Source organism: Molothrus ater, chromosome 17, assembly GCF_012460135.2.
Source record: "Molothrus ater isolate BHLD 08-10-18 breed brown headed cowbird chromosome 17, BPBGC_Mater_1.1, whole genome shotgun sequence".
Taxonomy (NCBI): Eukaryota; Metazoa; Chordata; class Aves; order Passeriformes; family Icteridae; genus Molothrus; species Molothrus ater.
This window is the reverse complement of record NC_050494.2, coordinates 10,317,740-10,342,250: the sequence shown is the minus strand read 5'-3', so window position 1 is coordinate 10,342,250 and position 24,511 is coordinate 10,317,740. Positions and strand designations below refer to the sequence as shown.

Genomic DNA, 24,511 nt, shown 5'->3' with positions numbered 1-24,511 from the left:
CTCTGTGTTCCTCTGAAACCGAAATGAAGCCTTCCCATGCTTCCCACCTCTCATGCCCTGAAGCAGCTTGTGCTCCCAGGCAGGATTTTGCCCACACAGTACATATTTTAAAGTACAGACCAAATCTGCCATTTGAGATGTTTACCATTGAAAGTTACAATTACTGCATTTGCAACACTGGACCCTCGGAGTGGTGAATGCTTTTGCCAAATAGGCTTAAAGAAGCCACGTGGCAACTCTTAATATCACTTGCAGTCTACACCAACAATCAAACTGATGTCTGATGATATGGCCTGAAATATGAGCACTGAGTAAAAGATGATAGGTTTTGAAACTGTCCTATAAAACACATACAGGTTCTGTGCCTTTTCATATGGCTGTTTCATAAGATCCTTTTTAGTACGCTGTTGCAAGTGGGCCATCAACATGTCTTATAGCATTAGTAACATATAATAATAATAATAAAAACAATAGGATTAAGATAGGAGATGTAAGACAATGTTTTCTTGTAGGCTTCCATTAAAAATCCTACAGTGAAATACAGACTCTGCTCTTAAAATTCCAAGAACATGCTCAGCATCTTATACTATTCAATATAGGTCAGATTTTGAGCCTAAATTATTTGGCAGAACCATTTCATATCACAGCTGTGGAAAAAATAGTTTGGGATAAAAAGGAATTAAAATCCTTCCTGCTGGCAAGCTCATCAAATAAGCCAGGGGATGAATAGGCATGGAAACCTATCTAGGCTTGCTGCAAACAATTCTTTAGAACCCAAGACTGGATTTTGAAAAATAAATGTGTGGCTTTTTTCTCATTCTTTGCCTGTAAAAATAGCTGTGGGATGTAAATCGTCCCACTGAGTCAGCGCAGAGAGGAGCAGCCTCCATGGCTTAGTGGGTTGCTAACTTCAAAGCTGAATTTAGTGGTTGGAGTGTTGCTGCTGTTAATGTTGGGGAGCTTTTATCTGTGTCTGACAACTCACAGTGTTTGAGTACAGTGAGCACAGCGCTGTGTTTCAGAGAATCTGATGCTAAAACAGACGAGTGGCACATCAGCATCCCTCCCCCAAAAGGCAGAGACTGGGTACAACCCTGAACAACCTTTTCTCCCTGTCTTCTGCAACGAGGGAATCCCTGGAGCGGGGAGGGAAGGAAGCCCAAGCTCACGAATGTTCTCTCCCTCATACACAGGGATGCTGTTTTGGAGAAAGGCTGGACTCTCCTCCCTTCTGCTGCACAGCAGCTTCAAGTTCTGGCTGAAGCCTTTTCCAGCCTGAACAACCACGAAATCCTGGACAAAGAGAAAGGCAGGCAGTTCTGCATCTACAACAACAATATTGCACAGATGTAAAATGTTACTCTGAGTACTCAACTCACACTCCTTTTGCTCTTGGAGTTTCTGCTCTACCTTAAAGGATGCCCTGGGTTGTTTGGATCCATGTCTGAACAGTCAGGGGCTGCTGGAATAAGGAGCTGGTGTGAAACAGGACAAGCCTGCAAATCCTTATTCCAATACTATTTCGGGAGCAGAGTCACCAAGGTCATAAGGATTTTTCTCCATGCAAGAACTGCAGGATCTGGTCTAAGCATCTGATATGAGACAGCATTTAAAAGTACTTATGTGGGCTGGCTGTTATATTTTTTGCAAAATCATGGCCCTGAATCAAGCAAAGATAAACAGGTCATAAGTATATTTAGGCTGGGAACCAGAAGTGCAGCTTCCAGTTGGAGGAACGACTGGTATTAAGATAAGGGACCAGAAATTGCTGTAGATATTTTTCCAGTCTAATCAGGGTGGGAATGGGGGTCCAAGAGACCTCACAGGGACCAGGACAATCTGGAAGTCTGGGAGGATGACACAGAAGTGCAATGTGCATCCAGAACTTACTGTCCCTTCTCTCCTGAACAAGCTCTAATCCTTGTCCCAAATTTCCTATCATAGTTTACTCTGTTTAAATTCTCTCCTGAAATCAGCACACCTAGGGGCACCAGCACTCTTTGGAGCTCAGCCTCACACTCACCACATCCATATAAAGGAGTTTTTGGGAGTACACATTCCCCTAAATTCACCTTCTCCCTCCTCTTTGGTCTGTCTCAGGAATGGCAGGTGCCATTCCCTGCTTGTGTTCCACGTGCAGGGAATGATGAAACCCTTCCCAACCGCATTCACAGGCTGGACCACTCCTGCTCCCTGCTGGCACATCCATCCCCACTGCTCTCCTCCTGCATCCCAAACCCGTGGGACAGGTTTGACTCAAGCTCTCAGTGCCACCAGCTGTGCAGCCTGAGATGGCTTTAATGTGCCTCTTTAATCTGCCTCCAGTGGGTTCCAGCTGGGGGTCCTGGTGTCTTCTGGCTGCTGCTGGAGCAGAGCAGCAGAATTCCCTGGATTGCCATGGGCTCACCCTGGTGGGTGCCACAACCCTCTGCTCTTGCTGTGTGTTCACAGTCACAGCAAAATCAGCTGCTGCTCCTCAGGAGGAGAACATTGCCAGCAGCCCTGTGTGCCCTGCATGACACAGAGCATTGAAAAGACACAGAGCTGATTGACTTCATCCTATTTCTCTGTACTCTGAAGGGCCCTGTGCTGGAGTCAGGAAAGTGTTGTGTGCTGTTTACAGGAGGATTTGGGAATGAATGGATCAAACTCTCTTCCCTGAAGCACATGGTGCTGCACTAAATGCTGTTATTAATAAATCAATCATTTTTATGGGAGAATATTGGAAAATGTGCTGTCTGAAGAGGTTCCACTGGAGTGGGACAGCCAGGAGCAAGTTTGGTATGAGCAGGGTGTGCAGCACAGCCTAGGGAACTCCTGAAGTGTTGGTGGTGATATTCAAGGCAGAGCAGAAAGCTGTGATACCCAAGGGATGCCAGAGGAACTTGCATTTTGGTTCCAAAATTCCAACAGTAAACTTTGCTTGAGATAAAGGAGCAAAGGAACTCCCCAAATCTCTTCCTTCCAAGAACGGCTGCTGCTTGCTGGATTTGCTAAATCTATCCACAACTTCACAGCCTCCTTGGAAAAGTGTGAAGGTTTGTCCCTATGCTCTGTTCTGAACACCCAAGCTGTCCCTGTTCCCTCTGAGCTCCTGGCTGTGAACTGCAGAGCTGCAGGAGACTGCCAGGATCCTTTTCCTGCCTTTTTCACACATTCAGGGCACATCTGACCCTACACAAAATGCCCATCCCACTTAAATCCCCAAAACAGGATTGAAGCAAGACTTGAGTAATGCTTGGAATGAGTTTTCCTGTGGTGGACTAAGGAGTGAAGCTGTGTTTCCAAAGCCAGCACTGTAAATGGGCACTGCTCGCAGACCAGACTGCAGCTAAAAGCATTTCACTGCACACAAGGTGGTGTCAGGCTCATGAAAAGGGCATGGGTTAAATCACCTTCAGATTATCTATTGCCAAGAAGGCAATGCCACAGCAGAAGGTTGGGAGGGGGAAGAATCTGATGTGCTTATCTCTATTTCTGGAGCTTTTGGAGCCTGCATTGCAGCCAGCTGAGCTCCCAGCACAGTTCCCTCTTGCTTTGAGCTTGTGGGACTTCCTACCTTTCCTCACACATGCAACAGAGGAACTGTTGTAAGGAAAGGAATGTGTAAGGAAATTTGTGTGTGAGAGATTTCCCCCCCCCCCCTTGAGATGGAGATTTATACTCACGGCTCAACTTGCACAAATTCACTTCTCACAAAATTTTACAAATTAAGCCTAGAGAGAAACAGAAAATGTCATTTTACTGGTGAGTTTGGTGGGAGGCTGATGCACAGGGAGGCCTGGAGGGTCTGAGAGCTGAGATGCTCTGTGCTGTGAGGATGATTCAGCATGTGCAGATCCTTAAGCATCAGGAAGCAAAGGAGTTGCAGTGGTCTGTTACTGGAATGGTTTGGTTTGACAGGCAATAAAGGAACCACTCATTGCTGTTTCTGATGGACTAAAAGTGAACAGAAATGGTGACATCATCTCTCTCCCAGATTTCTGTGCAATTTCAAATCCAGCCCCTGACCTGGGTGAACCCAACCCCTTCCTCTGGACAACCTCTGCACTGGCCCACATGCCCTGCCTGCATCATGGCACTGGTGACATCAGAGCTGAAATTTGTCTGAACAAAACAAGTGTGAGCTGCCAGCCTCCCAGGAGATCTGATCTGCTCTTGGGACAGCTTCCCTTCTGCTCTATTGCTCTGTGGGATGTAACTCATGCACTCTGAGGGTAATTTCAGTGCATTTTTGAAGGTTATTGTGTGAAACCTCCTTCTCATACTGAACAGAAATGTGGCAACAAAAGGGATTAACTCTGCAAAAAGCAGAGACTGCTGGGTCTGGTACACAAATGCCATTTGGAGCCATTAACCAAACTCCTGTGGAGTTATTAAAAGGCTCCTGTGCTGAACACTGCCACGTGTGTTCCTGCAAACAGCACCTCAGGCAGGGCTGAACCTTCATGTGGAAACCTCTGTGGAGCTCCAGAGCTGCTTGCAGGGCTCAGATTTCTTCCTTACAGCAGAATAATTCAAGTCTGAGGCTGCCTGCATATCACCAGATCAATACATGCATTTACCTGTCAAGAACGACTTGAACAAAAGACTGACAAGCATAATTTTGAGAGTTAATGGACCTCAGCAGTTATCCATCTTTCTGTAGCATGGTGGGGAGGTAACAGCAAGCCAGGGGATGGTAGGAGCAGAGAAATTCCAGGGCTGGAACAAGTGCAGCATAGAAAGTTTAATTTACTACAACAACTTGCTCAGAGGAGCACTTTACTCAGAGCTGACAAAACTATTTCTTGTTTTTTCAGATATGGGATTGCCCTAACTGTGAAATGTGTCCCTGCCAGCCCCTCAAACACATCCAGCACGAGATATGGGTGAAAAAAATCTAATGAAAAAAGGCAACATAAAAGGTATTAAAAGGCCACTAATTTAAGGATTCTGTGGTGGTGTTGTGCAATGTGAGGGGAAAAAAAATCTTCGTTGGAAGAAAAGGAACTGAGGACTTCATTATTTTTGGCAGGACTTCTGCACATTTTGCTTATCAAGGGACAGTCATAGGGAGGTGATTATTTTATAGCCCATGGAAGTTCCCTCCCTCCTTCATTTCTCCTGATCCCAAGCAACCTCCCTACAGTCTGAGGGGCCTCTTTATGGGATTGCATTTCTACTTCTCTTCTTTTTTCCTTTTTCTTGCTGGGGTATTTTTAAAAGACAGATGTATCCAATTCACCACCATGGTCAGTGGGTTATTGCTCTCCCCTCCAAGCTGCTCTGAGAAGGGACAGAGGTTGTGCTGAGGGGAAAGCATCAGTGATGGCCCTGATCCATTTCCCATGGCCATGATCCAATGAGTGCTTCGAGCTGGGACAAATCAGCCCTGCAACCCTGGTGACCCCAACCACTGCCCTGGGCTGCTTGTTCCAGTGCTCGATAACCTATTCAGTGAACGTTTTTTACCTAACATCCAATCCAAACCTCTCCTGATGCAACTTGAGGCCATTTCCCCTTTGTCTTGTCACCTGGGAGAAGACACCAAGCCCCACCTGGCTGCATCCTCCTTCCAGGGAGCTCCAGAGAGGGAAGAGGTCCCTCCTTTCTCCAGGATGAGCTCCCCCAGTTCCCTCAGCAGATCCGTGCTCCAGACCCTTCCTCATCATCCGAGGAGCTCTTCCAAACCGTAAGGACAGGAGGAAGATGATGGCCGGCTCAGTAATTTTTCAGTTTCGCTCCTGTCAAGTTCCGTGGCAGCAGCGCCGGCCCCGCGGGACTCCCGCGCTCCATCCCCGCTGCTGGAGCTGCCGGCTGTCCCCGCTCCCTTCCCGCGCTCCACAGCCACCGGAGGCAGAGCTGCTGTGCCCTGGGGACGCTGAACCGTAACCCCCCGCGCTCGGGGAGCGGCCCTGGCCCGGCCCGGCGCTGCCCAGCAGGCGGCACTGCCCGCCCGCCGCACCGCCCGCACCGCCCGTACCGCCCGCACCGCCCGTACCGCCCGCACCGCTCCCGGTCCTGGGCCCGCACCGCTCCCGGTCCTGGTCCCGCACCGCCCGTACCGCCCGCACCCCTCCCGGACCGCCCGCACCGCTCCCGGTCCTGGGCCCGCACCGCCCGCACTGCCCGCACCGCCCGCACCGCACCCGGTCCCGGTCCTGGTCCTGCATGGCCCGCACCGCTCCCGTTCCCGGTCTTGGTCCCGCACCGCCCGCACCGCCCGCACCGCCCGCACCGCTCCCGTTCCCGGTCCTGGTTCCGCATCGTCCGCGCCGCTCCCGGTCCTGGTCCTGCCCGGCCCGCACCGCTCCCGTTCCCGGTCCTGGTCCTGCCCGGCCCGCACCGCTCCCGTTCCCGGTCCTGGTCCTGCACCGCCCGCACCACTCCCGCTTCCGGACCGTCCGCATCGTCCCCGCTCCCGGTACTTCACCATCCGCACCGCTCCCCGTCCTGGTCTCGCACCCGGTCCCGGTCCCGCATCGCCCCTGGCCCCGGTCCCGCTCGCGGTTCCGCTCCCGCCCGGCTGGGTGCATGCGAGGCTGCCCCGGGCAGTGCTGGGCCTCCCCCGCAGACGGGGCTCTCTGAATGGGATTTTAGGGTTGTGGAGATGGGAGGATGCTATGAGCAAAGGGTGCTGCTCTTGGCTGGCTGTGCTTTGCCTTCGTTCTTGTGAACAGGTAAAAACCCCACGTTTAAATAGAAATAACTGCAGGTAAAGGAAGTGGGAGTGTGCCAGAACAGGAATTGGCTCTGGCACTTCTCTGCTGGTCTGTTTTGTCCCTGTTCTCTCCACCTGTGTGCCAGGAACAGCCCAGCCTGGCTCCTGGATCGATGTTGTGAGCAGGGATGCTCGCTGCAGCCCTTCCCATCTCATCCCATCAGAGAAAGATTACTCAGAACAATTTATCCACGTGAAAAATAGCTCCCAGCAATGCTGCCAAGGTCAGTGTGAGATGCTGAGCTGGTGCTCTGCTGTGAGCTGCAGCTGGGTCTCACTCACTGGCCTTTTCCAGGCAATGCAGCACCCAAACCCTCCCTGCCCATGCTCTTCTCCCTGCCCTCTCCAGGGACAATCCCCCTGTCTGCCCATGTTCTCACTCCTCACTTAACTAGAAGAGAAAACCATGGACTTTCCCCAGGTCAGACAAGACCCACGTGTGTATGAAACCTGGGAGGGATTTAATTGAAACAGGTTGTGCATGGGGCTCTGCAGTGTTTGGTTTGGTCACCACCCCCCAGCCAGCCACTGGGACATCCTTCATGAGGAGAGGGGGCTGGTGGTCTGCTCTCCAAGTGTGAAATCCCAGGGGTGGACACGGTTCTGATGCAGGGCGAGGGTTCCAAAGAGACATCTCCTCTTCCCAGCTCCAGTCTGAAGGTCTGCTCTGGCACAGGGCTGGGATCACTGACTGTGGGGCTCCACCAGCAGTGACCTGGCTGCTCCAGGTGGCACCTGCTTGGCTCATCCTTGCCCAGCCTCTCCTGTGGCACTGAGTGAGGACTTTCAGGGTGCTCTGCTCACAAATGAGTCCTTATGAATTCCCCACCGCCTGGCCCAGCATGACAGGAGGATTCACTCTCCCAGCACGGGTGGGATTCTGAGGTCTCTGAGCTCTGTCCTTTGGTCTGCAGCTGCTCCATCCTGCCCTGCTGTTAACTGTCCTTGGAGGGATCATTGTGGGAAGCAGAGCAATTCTCCAGTTCCTTTGGGATCCCCACTGGGCATTGCTCCACTTTGATTTTCTTTTTTCCTCTCATTGACTTCTTAGATCCTGTAAACAGCCAGATGACAGCAGGAGTTAACCACAGAGAAATGGATTTACACTTCTGGAGTCAGCATGGCCTCATCCCAAAACAGGGACAGCACAGGAGGAAGCAAAGCTCAGCACAGGAAAGATGGAGAGAAATCCCTCACATGTGAGATGTATGGGTATCCAGGGGAGACTGCTGTGATCCTGGATACAAAACAATGTGAAGCAGAAACAGGGAGAGAACTGACCTGATGTAGAAGCATCCCAGAGCAGCAAGATGTATTCTGTGGATTTCTCCCTGTTCCAGTGTGGTTCATGGCCCACATCACGTGCTGAGAGAGGTGCTATGCCCCTCCATCACCCCATTCTTGCCCCAGCTGCACCCACCCCTCACTTGGGACATCCCCATCCCGTCCTGGAGGGTGGTGTGTGTCTGCCCTGGGCTGCACAGCACAGCTGTGCTCCTCCCCATTGCTCCAAGTGGCTGTTTTGTACAGCAAACCCTCTTGTCACCCAGCTGTGCTGGTGTCCCCTGAGTCAGCAGGCCCCTCTGAGGGCCAGGCTGTTAAAAAATCTCCCTTCAAGCTTAAGCAACAGCCCTGTGTACATTTATGGTTGGGCCAACACTTGGCTGTTTTTACCACCAGGACAGAGAGGGTGAGCAGCAGGGTTTTTCTGACAGAGCATTTTTTAAGGCTTGACAGACAAACTGTCTTATCCTTGCCCTTATCAGGAGCAGTTTTCTGCTTGTTCACCTGGAGGGAACATGGGTACAACACATTCCTCTGTCAGCAGGGAAACCTCCACACCACACTGGAAGGTCAACAGAACTGGCAGGAACCTTTCTCTGACTGTCAATAACTCACCCCTGGGAATTTGGCCTTCCCCAGTCACCACCTCCCTGACCAGGTAAGCAAACACAAGGGACTAAGCTCTGTTAGCTTAGGTGCTTGGGGTGCTCTCCTGGCCACCCTGCCCAGGCTGTCCTGGCTAACCATTAGCTGGGGCTCCTCTGCCTGCAGCTATGAGTGTTGCAAAAACATGGTTCAGAGGAAAACCCTCCTCTGCCCTGTCTGTGGGCATTTCTCACAGGAGTCCCTCTGGAAGCAGCAGAAGTTGTAGCCTTGAGCTGATGCCCCAAGGAACTTCTCCTCCCTACCTTTTATCCAGGGATCCTGTCCTCTTTTTCTCTTCCTCTGCTGCACATGAACTTTGTCTTTGGTGCAAAAGTATTTCCCGTCAGCCTCAGCTTCTTGTAGGATCTCATCTTCATACTTCTCCTACACCAAGGAGAAGAACAGTCAGTCTACAAACCACCCTGGCTTTCCCAGGGAGCTGGTGGCTTTGCCAGGGACCTTTGTGACCATTGCTATGCAGTGATGACAAATGCTAGTGCTCATAAAGACCTGACTGGCTGGAAAGAGTGGCACTTCTACCCCTCAGCAGCAAGTTGTGCAACAGGGTGGGAATGAGGTTTGGCACCTGGTGCAGGAAGAGCCATCACCTTCTGGAGGGAGCTTGGGCTGGGACAGCCTGTCTGATGCTTCTGGGACCCAGCAGCCTGAGCTGATGGCTGAGAACAAACAAACAAACAAACAAACAAACAAACCTCACTGTCCGTTGTGTCTGGCTCATCAGATTCTTGCTTCCCAGACTCGGCATCATTGTCATCTAAAGAAACACAAAAAGAAATTTTCTTGGCTGCTGGGAGGCTTGACAAGCTCATGAGCAGATGCAGAGCCACTGGCCCAGGCTCACAGAGCCACTGAGGCAGAAAGCAGCTTCAGCAATAAACTGAGTTGTGAAGCAGAGGCACTGCAAGCTACGTGGCCTGGAATCAATGTTTAGGAGTGATCCAACAAGACTCTGTTGGGAAACCAACTCCCAGGAAAGCTGTGCCCACTGGACTTGGCTATACCGAGGTCACGAGAGCTGTCCCAACATCTGTGGCTACATACAGCAGGGAAACTGGGGGTATTTAAGCCCCAGACTGCACCTTCCTGTTTGAGCCCCAGGTGGGGAGAAGCGTGTTGGGGTGAAGAGGCCAAAAGGGACAATCCCCTCTCTGCTGCTGGTTCAGTCAGCAGCTCTTGGCAGGGAATGTGTGCTGAGGAGCAGAGGAAGGAAAGGCAGGGGAGATGCTTCCCTTCCCAGCCAAAGCATCTCACTGTGCACAGCCCCTGGGGCTGCACAGCCCCAGACAGGTGCCTGCACACACCTGATCCCTGCACTGATCTCCAGGGGCCGGGGCCAAGCCCTGCTGCTGGTGGCATCACCCTGTGTGCACACACAGTAACACAGCTCAGCTGCCCATGGTGGGCACAGAGGGCTGGGCACAGGGCTGTGCCCTGTTCTGAGGGGCAGGGGCACCCCCAAAGCTCAATACTTGTTGCTCATCACACCCAGCTCTAGCCAGGATGGAGCTCAGCAGGGCAGCCCCCTCTTGCTGCCCCTGCAGAGGTGGGAGAGCAGGTGATGCTGCTTCCAGGCACTCCTGGATTCCCTGTAGCCTGATCCCATCCTCACCTTATCCTTCTGCAAGTTAAGGTTCACTAGAAAGTGCAGAAGTATTTGTGTATTGTTTCCCGGGCTTTGTGTCAGCCTTAAGGTGAGAACTGAAGAAAGTTCTGTATTCCCACACCCAGAATGTAATCAGCTGAAATTCTTCTGCCATGATGATATCTCCTTAGCATGTAAATCACAGAGGACTCTTTTTTTTTTTTTTTTTTTTTTCCCTCCACTGTGAAAAATCCTGTTCTGGAGAGTGTTCCCAAACCACTCCGACACGCCCAGACCAACTAATCCAGGCGAGCTCAACTTTCTGGCCAAGCCAGTAGGGCTGGTACTGAGCAGCAGACGTGCTTCCCACTCTGATCCCCATGGCTGCTGCCTCCCACCTGCCTGGACAAACCTGGCACCTGTGTCTCCTGGGGGTCAGGCAGGGAGAAAGCCTTGGGAGGGCTCTTGTGGAGGGTGGAGCAAGGGAAGGAAGGAGGGAAGGAAGGAGGGAAGGAAGGAAGGAAGGAAGGAAGGAAGGAAGGAAGGAAGGAAGGAAGGAAGGAAGGAAGGAAGGAAGGAAGGAAGGAAGGAAGGAAGGAAGGAAGGAAGGAAGGAAGGAAGGAAGGAAGGAAGGAAGGAAGGAAGGAAGGAAGGAAGGAAGGAAGGAAGGAAGGAAGGAAGGAAGGAAGGAAGGAAGGAAGGAAGGAAGGAAGGAAGGAAGGAAGGAAGGAAGGAAGGAAGGAAGGAAGGAAGGAAGGAAGGAAGGAAGGAAGGAAGGAAGGAAGGAAGGAAGGAAGGAAGGAAGGAAGGAAGGAAGGAAGGAAGGAAGGAAGGAAGGAAGGAAGGAAGGAAGGAAGGAAGGAAGGATCCCTGGCTCTGTGCTGTGTCATCACAGGACACGCTTTGGAGCAAGGGGACAGACAGGGGTGGTTTTCCAGTGCTAGTCCTGCAAACCTCTTGCATTTCCCCCATCTCTGCTGGGACATTCTGAGCTGCTTCTTCCCTGAGAGGAGTGGGAAATGCTGGAGCAGCAACATTGGTGCTCATTGTGGAGTGGGTTTTGCCAAGAGGTCAGAGCTATACTGACTCCTCAGCCCCTGGAGAATTCCATGCAGGGTGCTCTGCTGAGTGTCCAAGGACACTCCAGGGGTGGCTCCTATCTGTGCTGGACACAGACACTGGGCCTTTCTCCAGAAAAAACAGGATTACTTTCTCTCCATTTATACTGAGCCTGAATTTTGGACATATCTAGGGTAGAAAACTGAGCTCTCAAGGACAGAAATGTGAAACTGAAGTTCCCCCAAAGGCCCAGAAGAGCTGGGAGCCCTTGGTCCCTGGAAGGTGGCATTGCAGGTGTGTGCAGGGCCCAGCAGAGAGCTCTGGGCTGGGAAATGCCTTCACCAAAAGGCACCTTTCACTCCTGCCTTCTCAAATGTCACATTTGCCTGGGGCTTCTTACCTGCATCTCCCTTCTGTGCACCGACATCCCGCCTCAGCCCGGCCTCAGGAGGGGCCTCTGGGTCACTTGGTGTGGAGCTGTTTGTCAGGTATGCCCGTGAAAGCCTGAGCTGTGGGACACAGGGACACACACACTGCTGTCACCAGGCAGGAGAGGACTGTCCCCAGCCCTTACTTGGTGACAGTGACACCCACAGGGACGAGCATCACAGAGATGCTCCTGTGCACAGTGGAGTGTTTGCAGGGAGCCCAGCACCCCCTGCAGCAGCCTGTGGGAGGGGGCACAGCCATTGCCTGCCCTTGGGCACGGATGGAACCCTGAGGGCACTGGAGGGGAGGTGTGGAGTGAGAGCCAGGGCTGAGCAACCACTGCTCTGCCATGTGCAAATCGGCTTTACACACAGCGAACCCATCCTCCCACAGGATGTTAGTGCTGTCACAGTGGTCCCAGCAGCACTGCAGGGGCCTGCAGGGGATGCCAGCAAGAGCTGTACTCACCACAGCTGCCTCTTCCTCTTCCTCCTCCTCCTCCTCCTCCTCCTTGGCAGCAGCGGGCAGTGCCCAGCGGTAGGGGCAGCGCAGGCGGTCCCGCTGTGCCCTGTGTCCCCCTGCGGGCACGGCTGGGCTGTCCCCGGGGCTGTCCCTCGGGCTGCCGTCTGTCTGTCTGTGCCAGTCCGTCTCCCTGCCGCGGCCGGAGTCGGACAGGTCCAGCGGCGCGTCCCCATCCTCGTCCCTCGCCTCCTTCACCTTGGCTCGCGGCTTGGGGCGCTCCCTGCCCCGCCAGAGCTGCCTAGAGAATAAACTACTCAAACTCTAATTAACTCGAATAGTTTGTACAAACATGGCTCTTGTAAGCCAAAGATTGAAGACTAAACCCCTTCTTAGAGTTACCATCCTAGCTCAGGAAGAAAGGATTCAAACCCTCATCTCCAACTCCCAAAGCTGGCATTTTGAACTGAACTGCCTCCTGACCCTTCCACTGAACAGCCCGAATCGCCCCCCGAGACAACCCCCGCGCAAGCTCCAACACCACAAACAGAGTCAGCAACACTCCTCACCCCTCTTCCTTCCCATCCGCAGCATCCTCCAGGAACTCCCTCTCCTCCTTGCACCCCGTGGCCATGCCCAGCCACGGGGACAGGTGGCCGTGTCTCGATGTCACCATGTCCCCGCCGGCCCGGCTGGCACTGCCGCAGCAGGAGATGCTGCAGCCGCTCCCGCTGCTTCAGCAGCTGCAGCTTCTCCTCCAGCTGCTGGTCCCTCACGTACACCATGGTGGCAGGGAGCTTCAGCAGGGCTGCCTGCTCGTCCCAGGGGTCCCGGGAGCGTGTCCTGCTGTCAGCAGCCTTGCCCCGGAGCGGGTGCATGGGGAAGGTGCCGCCGTCCCGCTCGCCCGGGGCGCAGGGACCCGCCAGCCCCAGCTGGTGCAGGGACAGGTGCTTGTGCAGGAGGCACAGCTGCTCTCTCCGGGCGCTCAGTTTGAGGTTTTCGTAGGATGGAGCAACCTTGGGGGAGTCCGGGTTGCTCACTGTTAAATAACTAAAAAAAAGCACGGAGAAAAAAAAACAAACTTATTAGCAACAGAGCTTTCCCATGGTTTCCCCAGCTGTGCAGGGATGTGTGTGGTCTCTCCTGAGTTTTCCATGCCCTGTTGCAGCTCTTGGTCAGTACATCAGGTTTGTGTTTGGGGTCTGTGCTGGGGAGGAGGGTCCTGGTGGCCAGGGGCATCAGGCAGGCAGCAGTAGGAAGCCATTCCCTTCCCACACAGCGTGGGAAGCCATTCCCATCCCACCATCCAGCAGCAATCCCCTGTCCCTGGGCCATGGCAGCTCAAGGCAGGGGGTTGTGAGAGGGTAAGGATGCAGTGAACCTCTCACATCAGTACTGCTGCTGAGAAGTCACTTTTTGAATAAAGTCTTACAGCCAGCACCATCCTAACTACGCCCCTGGGCTTTCTTAGTGCCTGAAGACCCCAGGACAGAGGGACAGCCCACCCTCCCCTAATCTCACTCATTAGGAAACTTTTACAGCCATCCTAGGAAGGCTGGTGCAGTGCAGGAACCTGCCCTGCAAACCCAGTCCCTGCTGCTGCTGGTTATTTGGCAGCTTCCCTGAGTACAAGCTGTTCCCAGGAATGCTCTGCAGAACTACTCACACTCTGGGAAACTCTCTGTCTACAGGTGAACTCCCTGGCCTTGCTCAGCCCTCTGTGCTCCTGAAATCAGTGGGGAGGATAAGCTGAGCCCTGCAGGAAAGCCCATTAGAATAGATAAGGAGGAGCAGGAATTGCTGCCTGCCTGGGACAGTCCTCCTGCCTGCATGTGGGGACACCTGGTTCACTTTGTGGGTCTGTCTGAGGAGCTGGAATAACGAGAGCCTGACCTTGTTGGGCTGGATTCCAGTCATTTTTCCCTGCTGTGAACTGGGATATCCCCCCTTCCCGAGGCTGTGGGAGAAGTTTGGGGAGGGAGGAGGACAGACACAGTGAATGCTGGCCATGCACCCACTGAGGGGCAGCTGCAATGGGTCAGCCCATGGCTCCCAGGTACTCACGCCTCCAGGCTGGGGCTGTGCTCACGCTCCGCAGGGACAGGAGCCTTTCTGGCTGGTGGAGACACTGCTGCCTCTGAAGGACTCTTCTCCAGGAGGCAGGGTCTGGAGCCAGGTCTCACCAGGGCAATGGTTCCGTGCAGCTGGTTGGAAATCCTCTGGGATGCCTGTGACACAGGACAGAAAGTCCAGGTGAGCCATTCTGCAGGCAGCCTGGCTGAACTGGGACACATCTCCTCACCACTGAGGACAAGGCAGACAGCTCTTGAGTGCTCTGCTCGATATGGTTCTGGTCAACAGCTCTATCAAGTTTTTTATTCATTTTTCCAGGAAATTTTCCCTTCATGTACTCTCCATTTTCTGGCTGCACTGATTTGTAGCACAGGAAGTTTTGCATCTCCTCTTGAGTCATGATTCAGTGGCTTAACCAAGATAAGACCCTGCAAATTCCTTGTCCCATAGTCAGGCCTTTTTACTCATGCAAGGCTTTATTCATGCAGGCTCCTGGCACACACTGCTCTGGTGGGTGTATTTCTGGTGGAGCACCTGGGCCAGGACATCGTTGTCTCCATCAGCTGCCATGAAAGGCTCACCACATGTTCTGACTTGACTTTCCCCTGCCCACCTGGAGATGTCACCAAGCCTTCCTGTGATCCCTATTAATTATCCCCACAGCCTGCCTGCAGCCTTACCAAAACCCCTTTTCACCTGCTCTTTCAAGTTTTTTTGTGGAGGTCGAGTAAGCAAAACCTGTGCCAAAACAGAGGTGTCTGTGTGGGTGTGTATGTGGGCTTGAATTCCCATGACCAGGAACAGGCCCAGGCCCTGCAGTCTCATCTCCCAGTGCCCAGTGTCACCGTGTCACTCAGCAGCCCTGGGCTGACCCCCTCTCTGTGTTTGTCCTTGCAGCCACTGAATGCCAGGCTTTGGAAATGACAAACTACCCGAGTCTGGCTGATTGTTCCACCCCCCAAGTGCCTCCTACTCTTTCCCTATCCCAGTCTGATCCAGTTCAGATGGCCACAGCAGTGGGGACAAGTCCTGAGGCCATCAGGCTACCTCTGACAACTCACTATTTCTGCAAGGCTGACTTCTTGGAGGAGAGAGCCTGGAGAAGTCCTGCTGCTTGGAGAGCTTCTCTGGAGCTTCTCTGGAGGCTTTTCTGCAAAAAAAGGACACAACCAGCTGCTGTTATGGTCCCCCAGAGCTGCTGTAGCCCTGCCCTGACTGGGCTGGAGCCATGCAGCCTCCCAGGGATGCCAGTGGTTGCTACCAACCACCTCTCAGTGAAGATTTTGAGTCAAAATTACCTTTTGGCTCAAGCCAGCACCTGACTGAACATGCCTTTTATTACCTGTGTGGGTGGCAGGAAGGCAGTGCCATGGTCTCTGCATGAATTTTCTTTCAGTGGGGGCACTCAGCACTCCTTTGCTCTAATGCAGAGCAGGTTGTTTCTCCCCTGACATGCATTTCCCCCATCAGCTTTTCTGCCCATGGCAATGTCCATCTGAGCTGCCAACAGCTTGGTCTTTGCTCTCCAGACCCTTTCCCAGAGCAGTTTTGCAGCATGGCTCAGTCACTTTTCACATCCCCAGGTATCCCTCAAGGGTGGCAGGAGCCAGCAGCACCCACCTTCACTGAGCTCAAGCTCTGGCACATCCTGCTGGGCTCCTGCTTCCCGAGGCTCTGCCTTCTCTGTGCTCACATTCCCGCTCACTGGGGACAGCAGAGTCAAAGGGGAGCTTGGTGTGGAGCAGCTTTCTCTGGAGGACACTCCTGGGGTCTTTGTCCTGTCCCTGTTGGAAGGAAAAGGACATGAATGAATGAGAAGGGGCAGGAGAAGGAAGGGTTTGGAGCTGCTGTACTGAGAGCTCTGAGCCTGATACACAAATATACATATTTATCTATGTGTGTATGTGGATAGTCCAGATCCTCAGCCTCACCTCCTTGCACTGCAGCTTATCAGCAGCCCAGCTGCAGTCTGGAGCATGGACAGAGCCAGCATGCCAGCCCCACTTGGAGGTGTGATTGCCCCACTTGGTTGTGGGTAACGTCGCAGGAAGCCACGAGGTTGGGTAAGCCAGGACCCAGCTGTGGCTGTTGCAAAAGCCCTCTGGGAACCTGGCCCTGGCTGGGCTTTCAGCCTGATGGAGGGGTGGATTCAGCAGAGGGATGTGGTGTCTGCTCCCTGTCACCAAACCAGGATGGAGAGGGTGATGCTCAGTGCCACAAGGGAGTGCCTGAGCCTTGGAGACACACACAGAGCCCTGGCTGGACTCTGATGCTGAGGTGTGGATGTTTGGCTGGAAATCCTCCTATCCAGCATCTCAGGGGAGAGCAGAGCAGAGCCGAATCACTCAGTGCTCAGCAGGCCCAGCCCAGCCTGATACACAAATATACATATATATATGCTCTGGAAGCACTGGGGAGTAAAAGCCAGAGATTCTCTTTAAGTGGATGGTGCTCCTGTGCTCCAAAGAAAACACATTTCTAAATGAATCCCTCAGTGCTAATTCCTCTGGACTTTAAACCCTTGAGGAATGAGCTGATTTGTATATATTGGCCAGCCTGGCAGGTTACTTGGCTTCCAGCACAGCGCTCTGCTGGGCTGTGAACCTGTTGGTGCAGATCACTTCTCCTCTTTAACCCCATCCCTGTCCCTTGTGTGTCACTGTCCTTCCCCCAGAGCCACCTGCTTCCTGCAGACCCTCTCTGGCTGCTGCAGGAGGGGAGCTGGTGCCATGGAAAAGCCATGGAATCCCAGGCTGAGCTCCATGCAAGCTGCCCAGGGCTTTGTTTCCAGGGGGTTAAATGTCTTTGTTCTCCAAAAATTAATAATTGGATGCTGGTGAACAGGGGAGTGAGCAAAAGTCAACAAGGATTTTGAGACTATTAGGGATTTTTCCATGTCTTACATACACAGGAACCCATGGGAATTAGATGCTAAAATACCCCTGAGGATGCCACAGTCTGGACCTTGCCCTGCCCAGCTCTGGGGATGCCCTTGCCAATGTCCCTTGTAAAGAATGAAACCAGGAAAGTGCTTACTCCAGGCTCTGGAGCCTCTTCAGTTCTTCCTTGAGAGCTTTATTCTCCTCCCTCAGGCGATTGGTCTCGTTGGCTGCAGGGACAGAGGAGGTGCTGTGAGTTCAGATGCTGCAAGGACGCTGCTCGCAGCTCGCTGGGGTGCCTGGAGGGGGAGGAGGGAACGGCACCGACTTTTGGAGGAATGCCGAATTTCCTTCCTTCTTTGTAAACGTGCTGGGCTAAGGGATGAAAGGGAACAACTTTCTGACTCGGGTTTCATCAGGATTGGGTCTGCTTGCAGATTCCCAGCTCAGGGGAGGAGCACGACCCAGAGCCAGAGCCAGAGGAGGCAGTGGTGGGTTAGGCACAGTGAACATCTGTCACAGACATATTTTATGAAAAATCTTTTTGCTAAGATCTTTTCTCCTGAGAAGCTGGGAAGCTTCAGCTTCTCCATGTTTTGCTGCTTTAGAATGTGATTTAGAGAATTGTTTACCCAGCATGTGAAATTGTTTTTACTTGATGACCAATGACAGCCAGCTGTGTTGACGCTGTAAGCAGTCACAAGATTTTATTATCATTCCTTTCTTTGCTGGCCTCCTGATGAAATCCTTTCTTCTATTCTTTTAGTATAGTTCTAATATATCATTTTCTTTTAATATAATACATATAATAAAATAATCAATCAGCCTTCTGAAACATGAGTCAAAATTCTCATCTCTTCCCTCACCCTAGAACCCCTGTGAACACCACCACAAGCATCCTTCCCTGAACAGCAGGGCAGGCTGGTGAGTGGGTGCTGTGCTAGGGGGAGGGCTGGGGGTCTCAGGGGGTCAGACAGAGGCCAGGGGAGATGTGAGCACCCAGCACCGGGTGCTGCAGTGAGGATGAGAGCAGAGAGCCACAGAGAGCACAGCTGGGCTCCCAGCCATGGTGCCTTGCTCAGAAGCAGCACTCAGGCAGCAGTGGCATAGCAGGGGAGATAAACCAAGGGCTCTTGGCACCTCTCCATCCCTCCTAAATGCCTTATCTCCTTTACCCCATGACCCTCCCTGGGCTGCTCAGATCCCCAGGGAAAAACAGCCTGTGCCTCAGCGGTGCTGGGAGCTGTGCCAGGGGCTCAGGAGAGGATCCATCACACGTGTTGCTTGATTTCATTTACCCGTGCTGAGCTGCTGCTGGGACTTTCCTGTCTTTGCCAGAGTGTTGCTTCTGCTGTGCCAAATGCATCCTTTCCCCAGGCAGCTGACACAGCCTGGAGTCTCTCATTTTTCTGGAGGTGTGGAGGGCTGCGACGCCCAGCTCTGATGATTTGTGGGAAGGGTTATGTCTCCTTGGACAGTCCTGCTCCCTCCCTTCTCCCCATCCCCAAACCCTTCCCAGACTCCTGCTCACCATGTGCAAATATCTGGGAGAGGGATTAACTGGCAAAGCCTCAGCCTGCCAAAGCCAAGCTCACAGCGGGTCTCAGTACGTACAGAGGATGAAGATGTGCTGCAGGCTCTGGAAATGAGAGGTCTCATACTCATTCTGCTTCTTTTTGGCCAGCTCCTGAGTGACCATGCACCTGTCACAAAGACCAGCTCGCAGCCTGGAGGAAGGAAACCCCACAGCTTGTTACCACATGGGAGAAATAAGTTCCTGTCCTCCCCAGGGGGAAGTGTGAACACCCAAACCATCACTGAGAATCACCCCCATAGCCCAGCACTGGCTTTGCCAGACCCAGCCCCACCACACCGGCCTAGGAAAGCTCCTGTGCACCTGCCCAGGCTCCTCCAGCTCTCCCAGCAGCTGAGTATAGGAAAAATAGAGGTTCATGTGCTACATCCCAGTCCTGGGGAGACAGCAAACCCCAAACTCTCCCCCCAGGACTGTGCAGTCACTGTCACTCAGCAGCATCCTACTTAAAAACAAATCCTACCTGTTCTCTAACACCTTTACATTTTCCTTCAGGACCTTCTGTTGTTCCCTTAATTGGTGATTTTTAGCAAACAGCTCTTCAATTCTCTGAGCATCGCTAGTTGAAGGAACACAACAAAGAAAGGAGGGTTATTAGATTTCTTCCCAAAACCCATGCCTTCATCCACAGTGCTCTTTTTCTTGTGTGGCAGGAGGGGAAACAAATGTATTGGAGCCTGGATCCTGCCCCTGACACCCTCCTTGGAGTTAGCAGTTTAATTCCTCCCACTTATTGCTTTCCGAGGGAGAAAGCACGGGGTGGCACAAGCATCACCTGCAGTGGGAAGGCAAACTGGAGCTGGGCTGGGATCACCCCAAGCCCTGCCTCGAGCCAAAATTTGGCAGTGCCAGAAAGGCAAATGGTGCTCTGTAATCCAGCAGCGTTGGAGAATAACTCAGAAGTCTGAAATTGCAGTGGTGTGGCTGCCCCCGTGCCCCAGCATCGCTCACCGGCACTTCTCCGTGGTCAGCTCCGTCACCTTGCTGTGCAGACCTGGAATCATGAACAGACACACAGGGGGGTGTTTGTGGCCAATTCCCCAGCACTCAGAAGAAAATGACACTGATGGAATTTCAGGAAGGTGCGTGGCTTTGCAGAAATCTCATCCATCCACAAGCCTGATCTCCGATAAGGAATAACACATTGCACGTGTTAAACACAGCCACAGTTTAATGTAACTGGGAAAAGTTGTACAAAATAGGAGCTCCTTTTGTATCCCCACTATTTAATGAGTCTGCATCTCCTTTGCAGTCCCAAAAAGTCTGGTTTAGTTTTGTTTCTACTTATTTCTCTCTACAGCCTGCATTTCCCAGGTGGGCAGTATTTTATAGCTTTCATGGCTGGAAAGCATCTTGGAGAATATTTACAGCTGAACAGCTTTCCTTGATGGATCTGCAGACATTGTATCCTGTCAAATCCATTTTATGCAAAGTAGATGTAAACATGTGGTTTAAATTGCTCAACAGTTTCCTCTAACTCTCACACTGCTTGAAATTACACAAGAGAAGAATGAATTCATAAGCCAGAATCATCCAAAAGTGCTGAAGTTTTGTTCATAATATTGATACTGGGAATTATTCTAATAGGAAAACAATTGGACTTGGCACTTGGTTGCTTAAGCTAATGGGTTTTATTTTAATAATGTATGGCCTGAGAAATAATTTATTCCCTAGAGGAATAAGCTATCCAACCTGACTCAAATGTTTTCTTTAACAGAGCTTCATCTCCTGCTGCTTCTGTCTTATAGATTATTGCATCTCTCTGCTTTCCCTTTGATCCCTCAGTATCCAAACACACTCCAGTCCTCACTGATGGAGCAGATGCCCAGCAGGTGTGTGTGCCACCCCTGCAAACTCCCAGCTCCCAGACCACGACAGCAGGGGCAGGAGGGGCCAAATCCCCCCCTGGTTAATGCTGGGAGCACCTGGGATTCCTGCAGGGGCTGAGCACCTCCGTGGCCTCCTTTCCAGCAGCATGGAGTGCAGGAAAGTCCTCTCTCTTCTGAGAGAAGAAGTTACTTTTCAAAAAGTAACTTCATCCAAAAAGTCACTTTTTTCTCAGTGTGCCAACAAGAGGTACAAATATGCCACCAGTGGGTGTTGTCCCCTGAGGGGCAGGCTGTGATCTCATGTCCCAAGCCATCCCCAAGGGTGCTGCTTGCTCAGCACTAATCCCCAAATCTCCCTAATCCACACCTGCTCCTCCTCCCTTCAGGTTATTTGACACCAAAGGGATCAAGGTGGTATTACAAAGAAATGGATCTTGGCCAGGTTTTGGTGAGGAAATTTTGTCTCCCTACCTTGGACCTCTTTCTCATGGATTTCCTTGAGCTTGTTCAGGAACTCTGCAAAACTCTCTGTGGTCATGTTCAGGGCTGAGCCACACCCCAGGCTGTGTCCAGCGTGAGGGTGTCCTTCTGCTTCAAATTTCAGCCTAAAATAGAAAGAAAAAGTCCTACAAGAGAGATGTGTCTGGTGCATGTGGTGTTCTGGAAAGGACAAAGCCCAAAGCTGGGAAGGGAAATTGTTTGCTAAACCATGGGATGCATTTTTGTCCAGCCTGCCTCAGTGCTGAGCATAGCAAAGAGCATGTCTTAGATACTGGGAGAAGCCCAGCTGGAAAATCAGGCTTTTCCTCTACTTGTTGAGCTGTTTAAATTGCATTTCTTTGGGATGAGGTGGGGCAGGGCATCTTCTTGAGCATAAAGAAGGGACTGCAGAACTCGTGCTGGGACCACATGGGGACTGATGATGGGGAATTTCACAGCAGATTTGGTGCTTGAGCCTGATGGACTCATCTCCTGCTGGGATGCTCTCTTGCACCCCTCTGGCACCAGGCACAGCTTTTACAGAGGCAGCACACAGCACTTGGCCCTCCCACTGTCACTGCCCAGGCTTCCTGCATGGCCTCAGTGGCTGTAGCCTCTTCCAGCCCTTGGGAGACACTCAACAGAGCTTTTCCACCCAACTTTACAGAGAAACCAGGAGAGGTGGTGTCCAGAGCCAAGAGCTGCAGGAAGCTGTCATGGGCACATCCATGGGGTCTTCTGGAGTCACCAAAACCACACTGGGAAAGAGGACCTTCCACATGAAGGCGTTTAGCATCTCCTCATGGGAACTTCTCCCCCCAAATCATTCTGGGTTACTGAGTCACGGTGAGTTATTCTGATCCTAACAGAGCACCTGGACACTCAGCCTTCAACCCCAAAGAGATGCCCAGGGGGCAAAGGTCCCCTCTGGAGCGGGGCAGTGAAGGGTGGGCTGGCACCCAGGCTCTGTATCCCCACAGGAAGGTTTTGCTGGGTTCCAGAGCTCTCCCAGCCCGGCCCCCGCCCGTGCCTTTATCTGCATGTGCAGCAGGGATGTGCCAGAACCCCTGCATATGCAACATGTGGGCATGCAGAGCTGGAAGAAGAAAGTTTCCCCTAAAGCATCTGATTTTCAAAAGAAATGAGGCACGTGGCAGCAAGCAGCAGCAGCGAGCTCGGCACGCTCGGCTCGGGAGCAGCGCCTGAACACGAACCTTCCCCCAGCCACCCTGCCTGGCTTGGGGCAAATCTGCTGCAAACTGAGTGGAGATCTCATTCTCTGGGGAAACAACTGAAAATATTCATGACTCCTGCCTCCCTGGGATAACCCACCCGTTCTTAGGGATGGGTGATCTGAGCCAGCAAATGAAAGCACAGTGTGGCTTGTCCAGCTTGGGATCTGTGAAATGGGACTGGGAGCTGATCTCAGCCCCAAGAGCCACAGCTGAAGAACCAGACAGGGGAAATAACGTGCAGCTCTAACAGAAAAGCCCTCCTGGTGTTAATGGGATGCACTTCCCAGGATCACTGAGTCCCAAATCAGGCTCTGCCCTGGGCAAAGCACCTCCCCAGGGCTGAGGGGAGCTTGTGCGATCAAGCACTGCCATCACGGGGCTGACACCCCAGGTGCCATCTGGGGAGGCTCTGAAGCACCCAGGCACTAATTCCCACTGCATTCTCCAGTGCTGTAAGCTGGGAAGGGATTACAGCTGGGAGCAGAGGAGTTGGTGGCTGCATGTGCTCCTGCTGCTGGACCAGGTCCTGCCCAGCTTGTACCAAGGGTTCAGCTCTTTCCCCAGGGCTGGCATCTCCTTGGGCTGAACGCAGCATTCTGAGGCACAAGGGTTCAGCTCTGCCACCCGGGGAAGGTGACACCCTGGCTGGGACTGGTGCCAGCCTCTGCTCAGGGAGTGGGCCTGGGCTGGCATGGGGTGGGAGGTGGGAGGTGTGGGGGCAGCCCAGGTGTCACTGCTGGGTCTGGATCCCTGCAGCTGTGACTCAGAGCCTGGCAGATCAGGATTTGGGGCTGGGCTGTGGCAGCAGCTTCACTTCCATGCACAGCTGAGGCTGTGGTGCCACCAGCGTTGGGGTTTACTCCTGATTTTCTGTTCCTCAGAGCCCTCAGGTGAGTGGGGACCTGCTGCAGATCCAATCAGCAGGGGAAAGCTGCCGGTTTTGGTGCTTTTTGAGATGCCAGAACCCATCTCTGCCTGCAGATGGAACAGCCACTCTGTGGCAAACCTGGTGAGGACCTCAGGTCTCCTCTGTGCACACACATGGTACCAGAGATCCTTCATGAGTGTGGCTCCCCAAGTGTCTTTTCCCAGGATTCAGCCTTTTCCTGCAGCAGAACAGCCCCTTTGACAGCCCAGGCTCCCTGAGGGCTCAGCTTTGCTCCCTCTCACGCTGTGGATGGGTGAAGCAGTGAAGCTGCAGCTCCCTGCTCCTCTGCCCTGCTCTGGAGGATTTATTGAGGGAGATTTACTGCTGAAGCCCAGACCACAGAGTCCCTGAGTGTGGAGCTGGCTCCCTGAGACAGGGATTTCATTTGGAGCCCTGTGCAGAGCTGTCACTCTGATGTAGAGCTGCTGGTGCTGGCTGCAGCCCCGTGGCAGGGCTGGAGCAGCCCTTTGGCATCCCAGCAGGGCTGGGAGTATTTCACAGTGACAGGGGCCCTCTGCAAACACAGCCCCAGTGGCAGGGACCAAAGGCAACTCCTCATCCAACCCTAGACCTGGAGGGTTTGGGAGAGCCCAAGATGGGGGGAGCTGTTGTTACCTGCTGTGGCTTTGCTGCTCTCTGCATCCCTTGATGCTCAGCTCAGGGTGGGACAAGGCTCCAGGTGGGGCACTGGGGTGTCTGCTCTCATGCACGGGGCTGGAGCAGCCCCCAGCATCTCCTGGGTACCAATGGAATCACTCCTTGGGCAGGGTGCTGCTGCTGTGGCTGGGGAAGGGAAAGCAGCAGGAAGGTTATTTATTTTCTGTCCCATATCAGGGGGCTGGGGAAGGGATGGGCTTGGACAGCTGGCCCTGACAGCACAGCCAACCCTGATTCCTTGGTCCCCAGGGAGTTCCTGGCCTTTCAATGCCATCCCCAGCACTGCCTGTCACACTCACAGTGTGACATCCCACCCTGAGCCCTGTCTCCTTTCAGGAGGATAAAGCAGCTCATTAGCTAAACGAGCTTAAGTCATTAAGAAAGAAAAAAAAAAAAACAGGCAGAAAAGAAAAAGGCATGAGAGTGACATTCTGATACTGTGGGATCAGTGAAGCTTAATGGATTTACCACCAGATATTTCCATCAGCAGTCTGGAGCTGCTCAGCTCCAGGCTGGATTGATGGCACACACCTTTCCCTGGGCAATGCTGGGCAGAGCTGCTCTGACCAGCCAAACTTTCTCTCCTTGGTTACCCTCCTATGTTCCTGGTCTAATTTTAGAGTTACAAAACAAGTTTGTACTCAGAAAAACTGC

At 52.8% G+C, this 24,511-nt stretch overlaps 1 protein-coding gene across 1 annotated transcript; it reads right to left on the bottom strand.

Moving 5' to 3' along the window:
* Nucleotides 1–7,638: 7,638 nt before the first annotated feature.
* Nucleotides 7,639–21,095, bottom strand: RBBP8NL (RBBP8 N-terminal like). The gene is given in 15 exon segments (XM_036395992.1): nt 7,639–7,757; nt 8,896–9,016; nt 9,346–9,407; nt 11,695–11,803; nt 12,192–12,483; nt 12,752–12,835; nt 12,837–13,232; nt 14,247–14,410; nt 15,317–15,405; nt 15,876–16,039; nt 17,292–17,364; nt 18,749–18,861; nt 19,192–19,287; nt 19,680–19,722; nt 21,029–21,095. Coding segments are annotated over 15 exon segments (1,992 nt in total).
* Between the last annotated feature and the right edge of the window lie 3,416 nt (nt 21,096–24,511).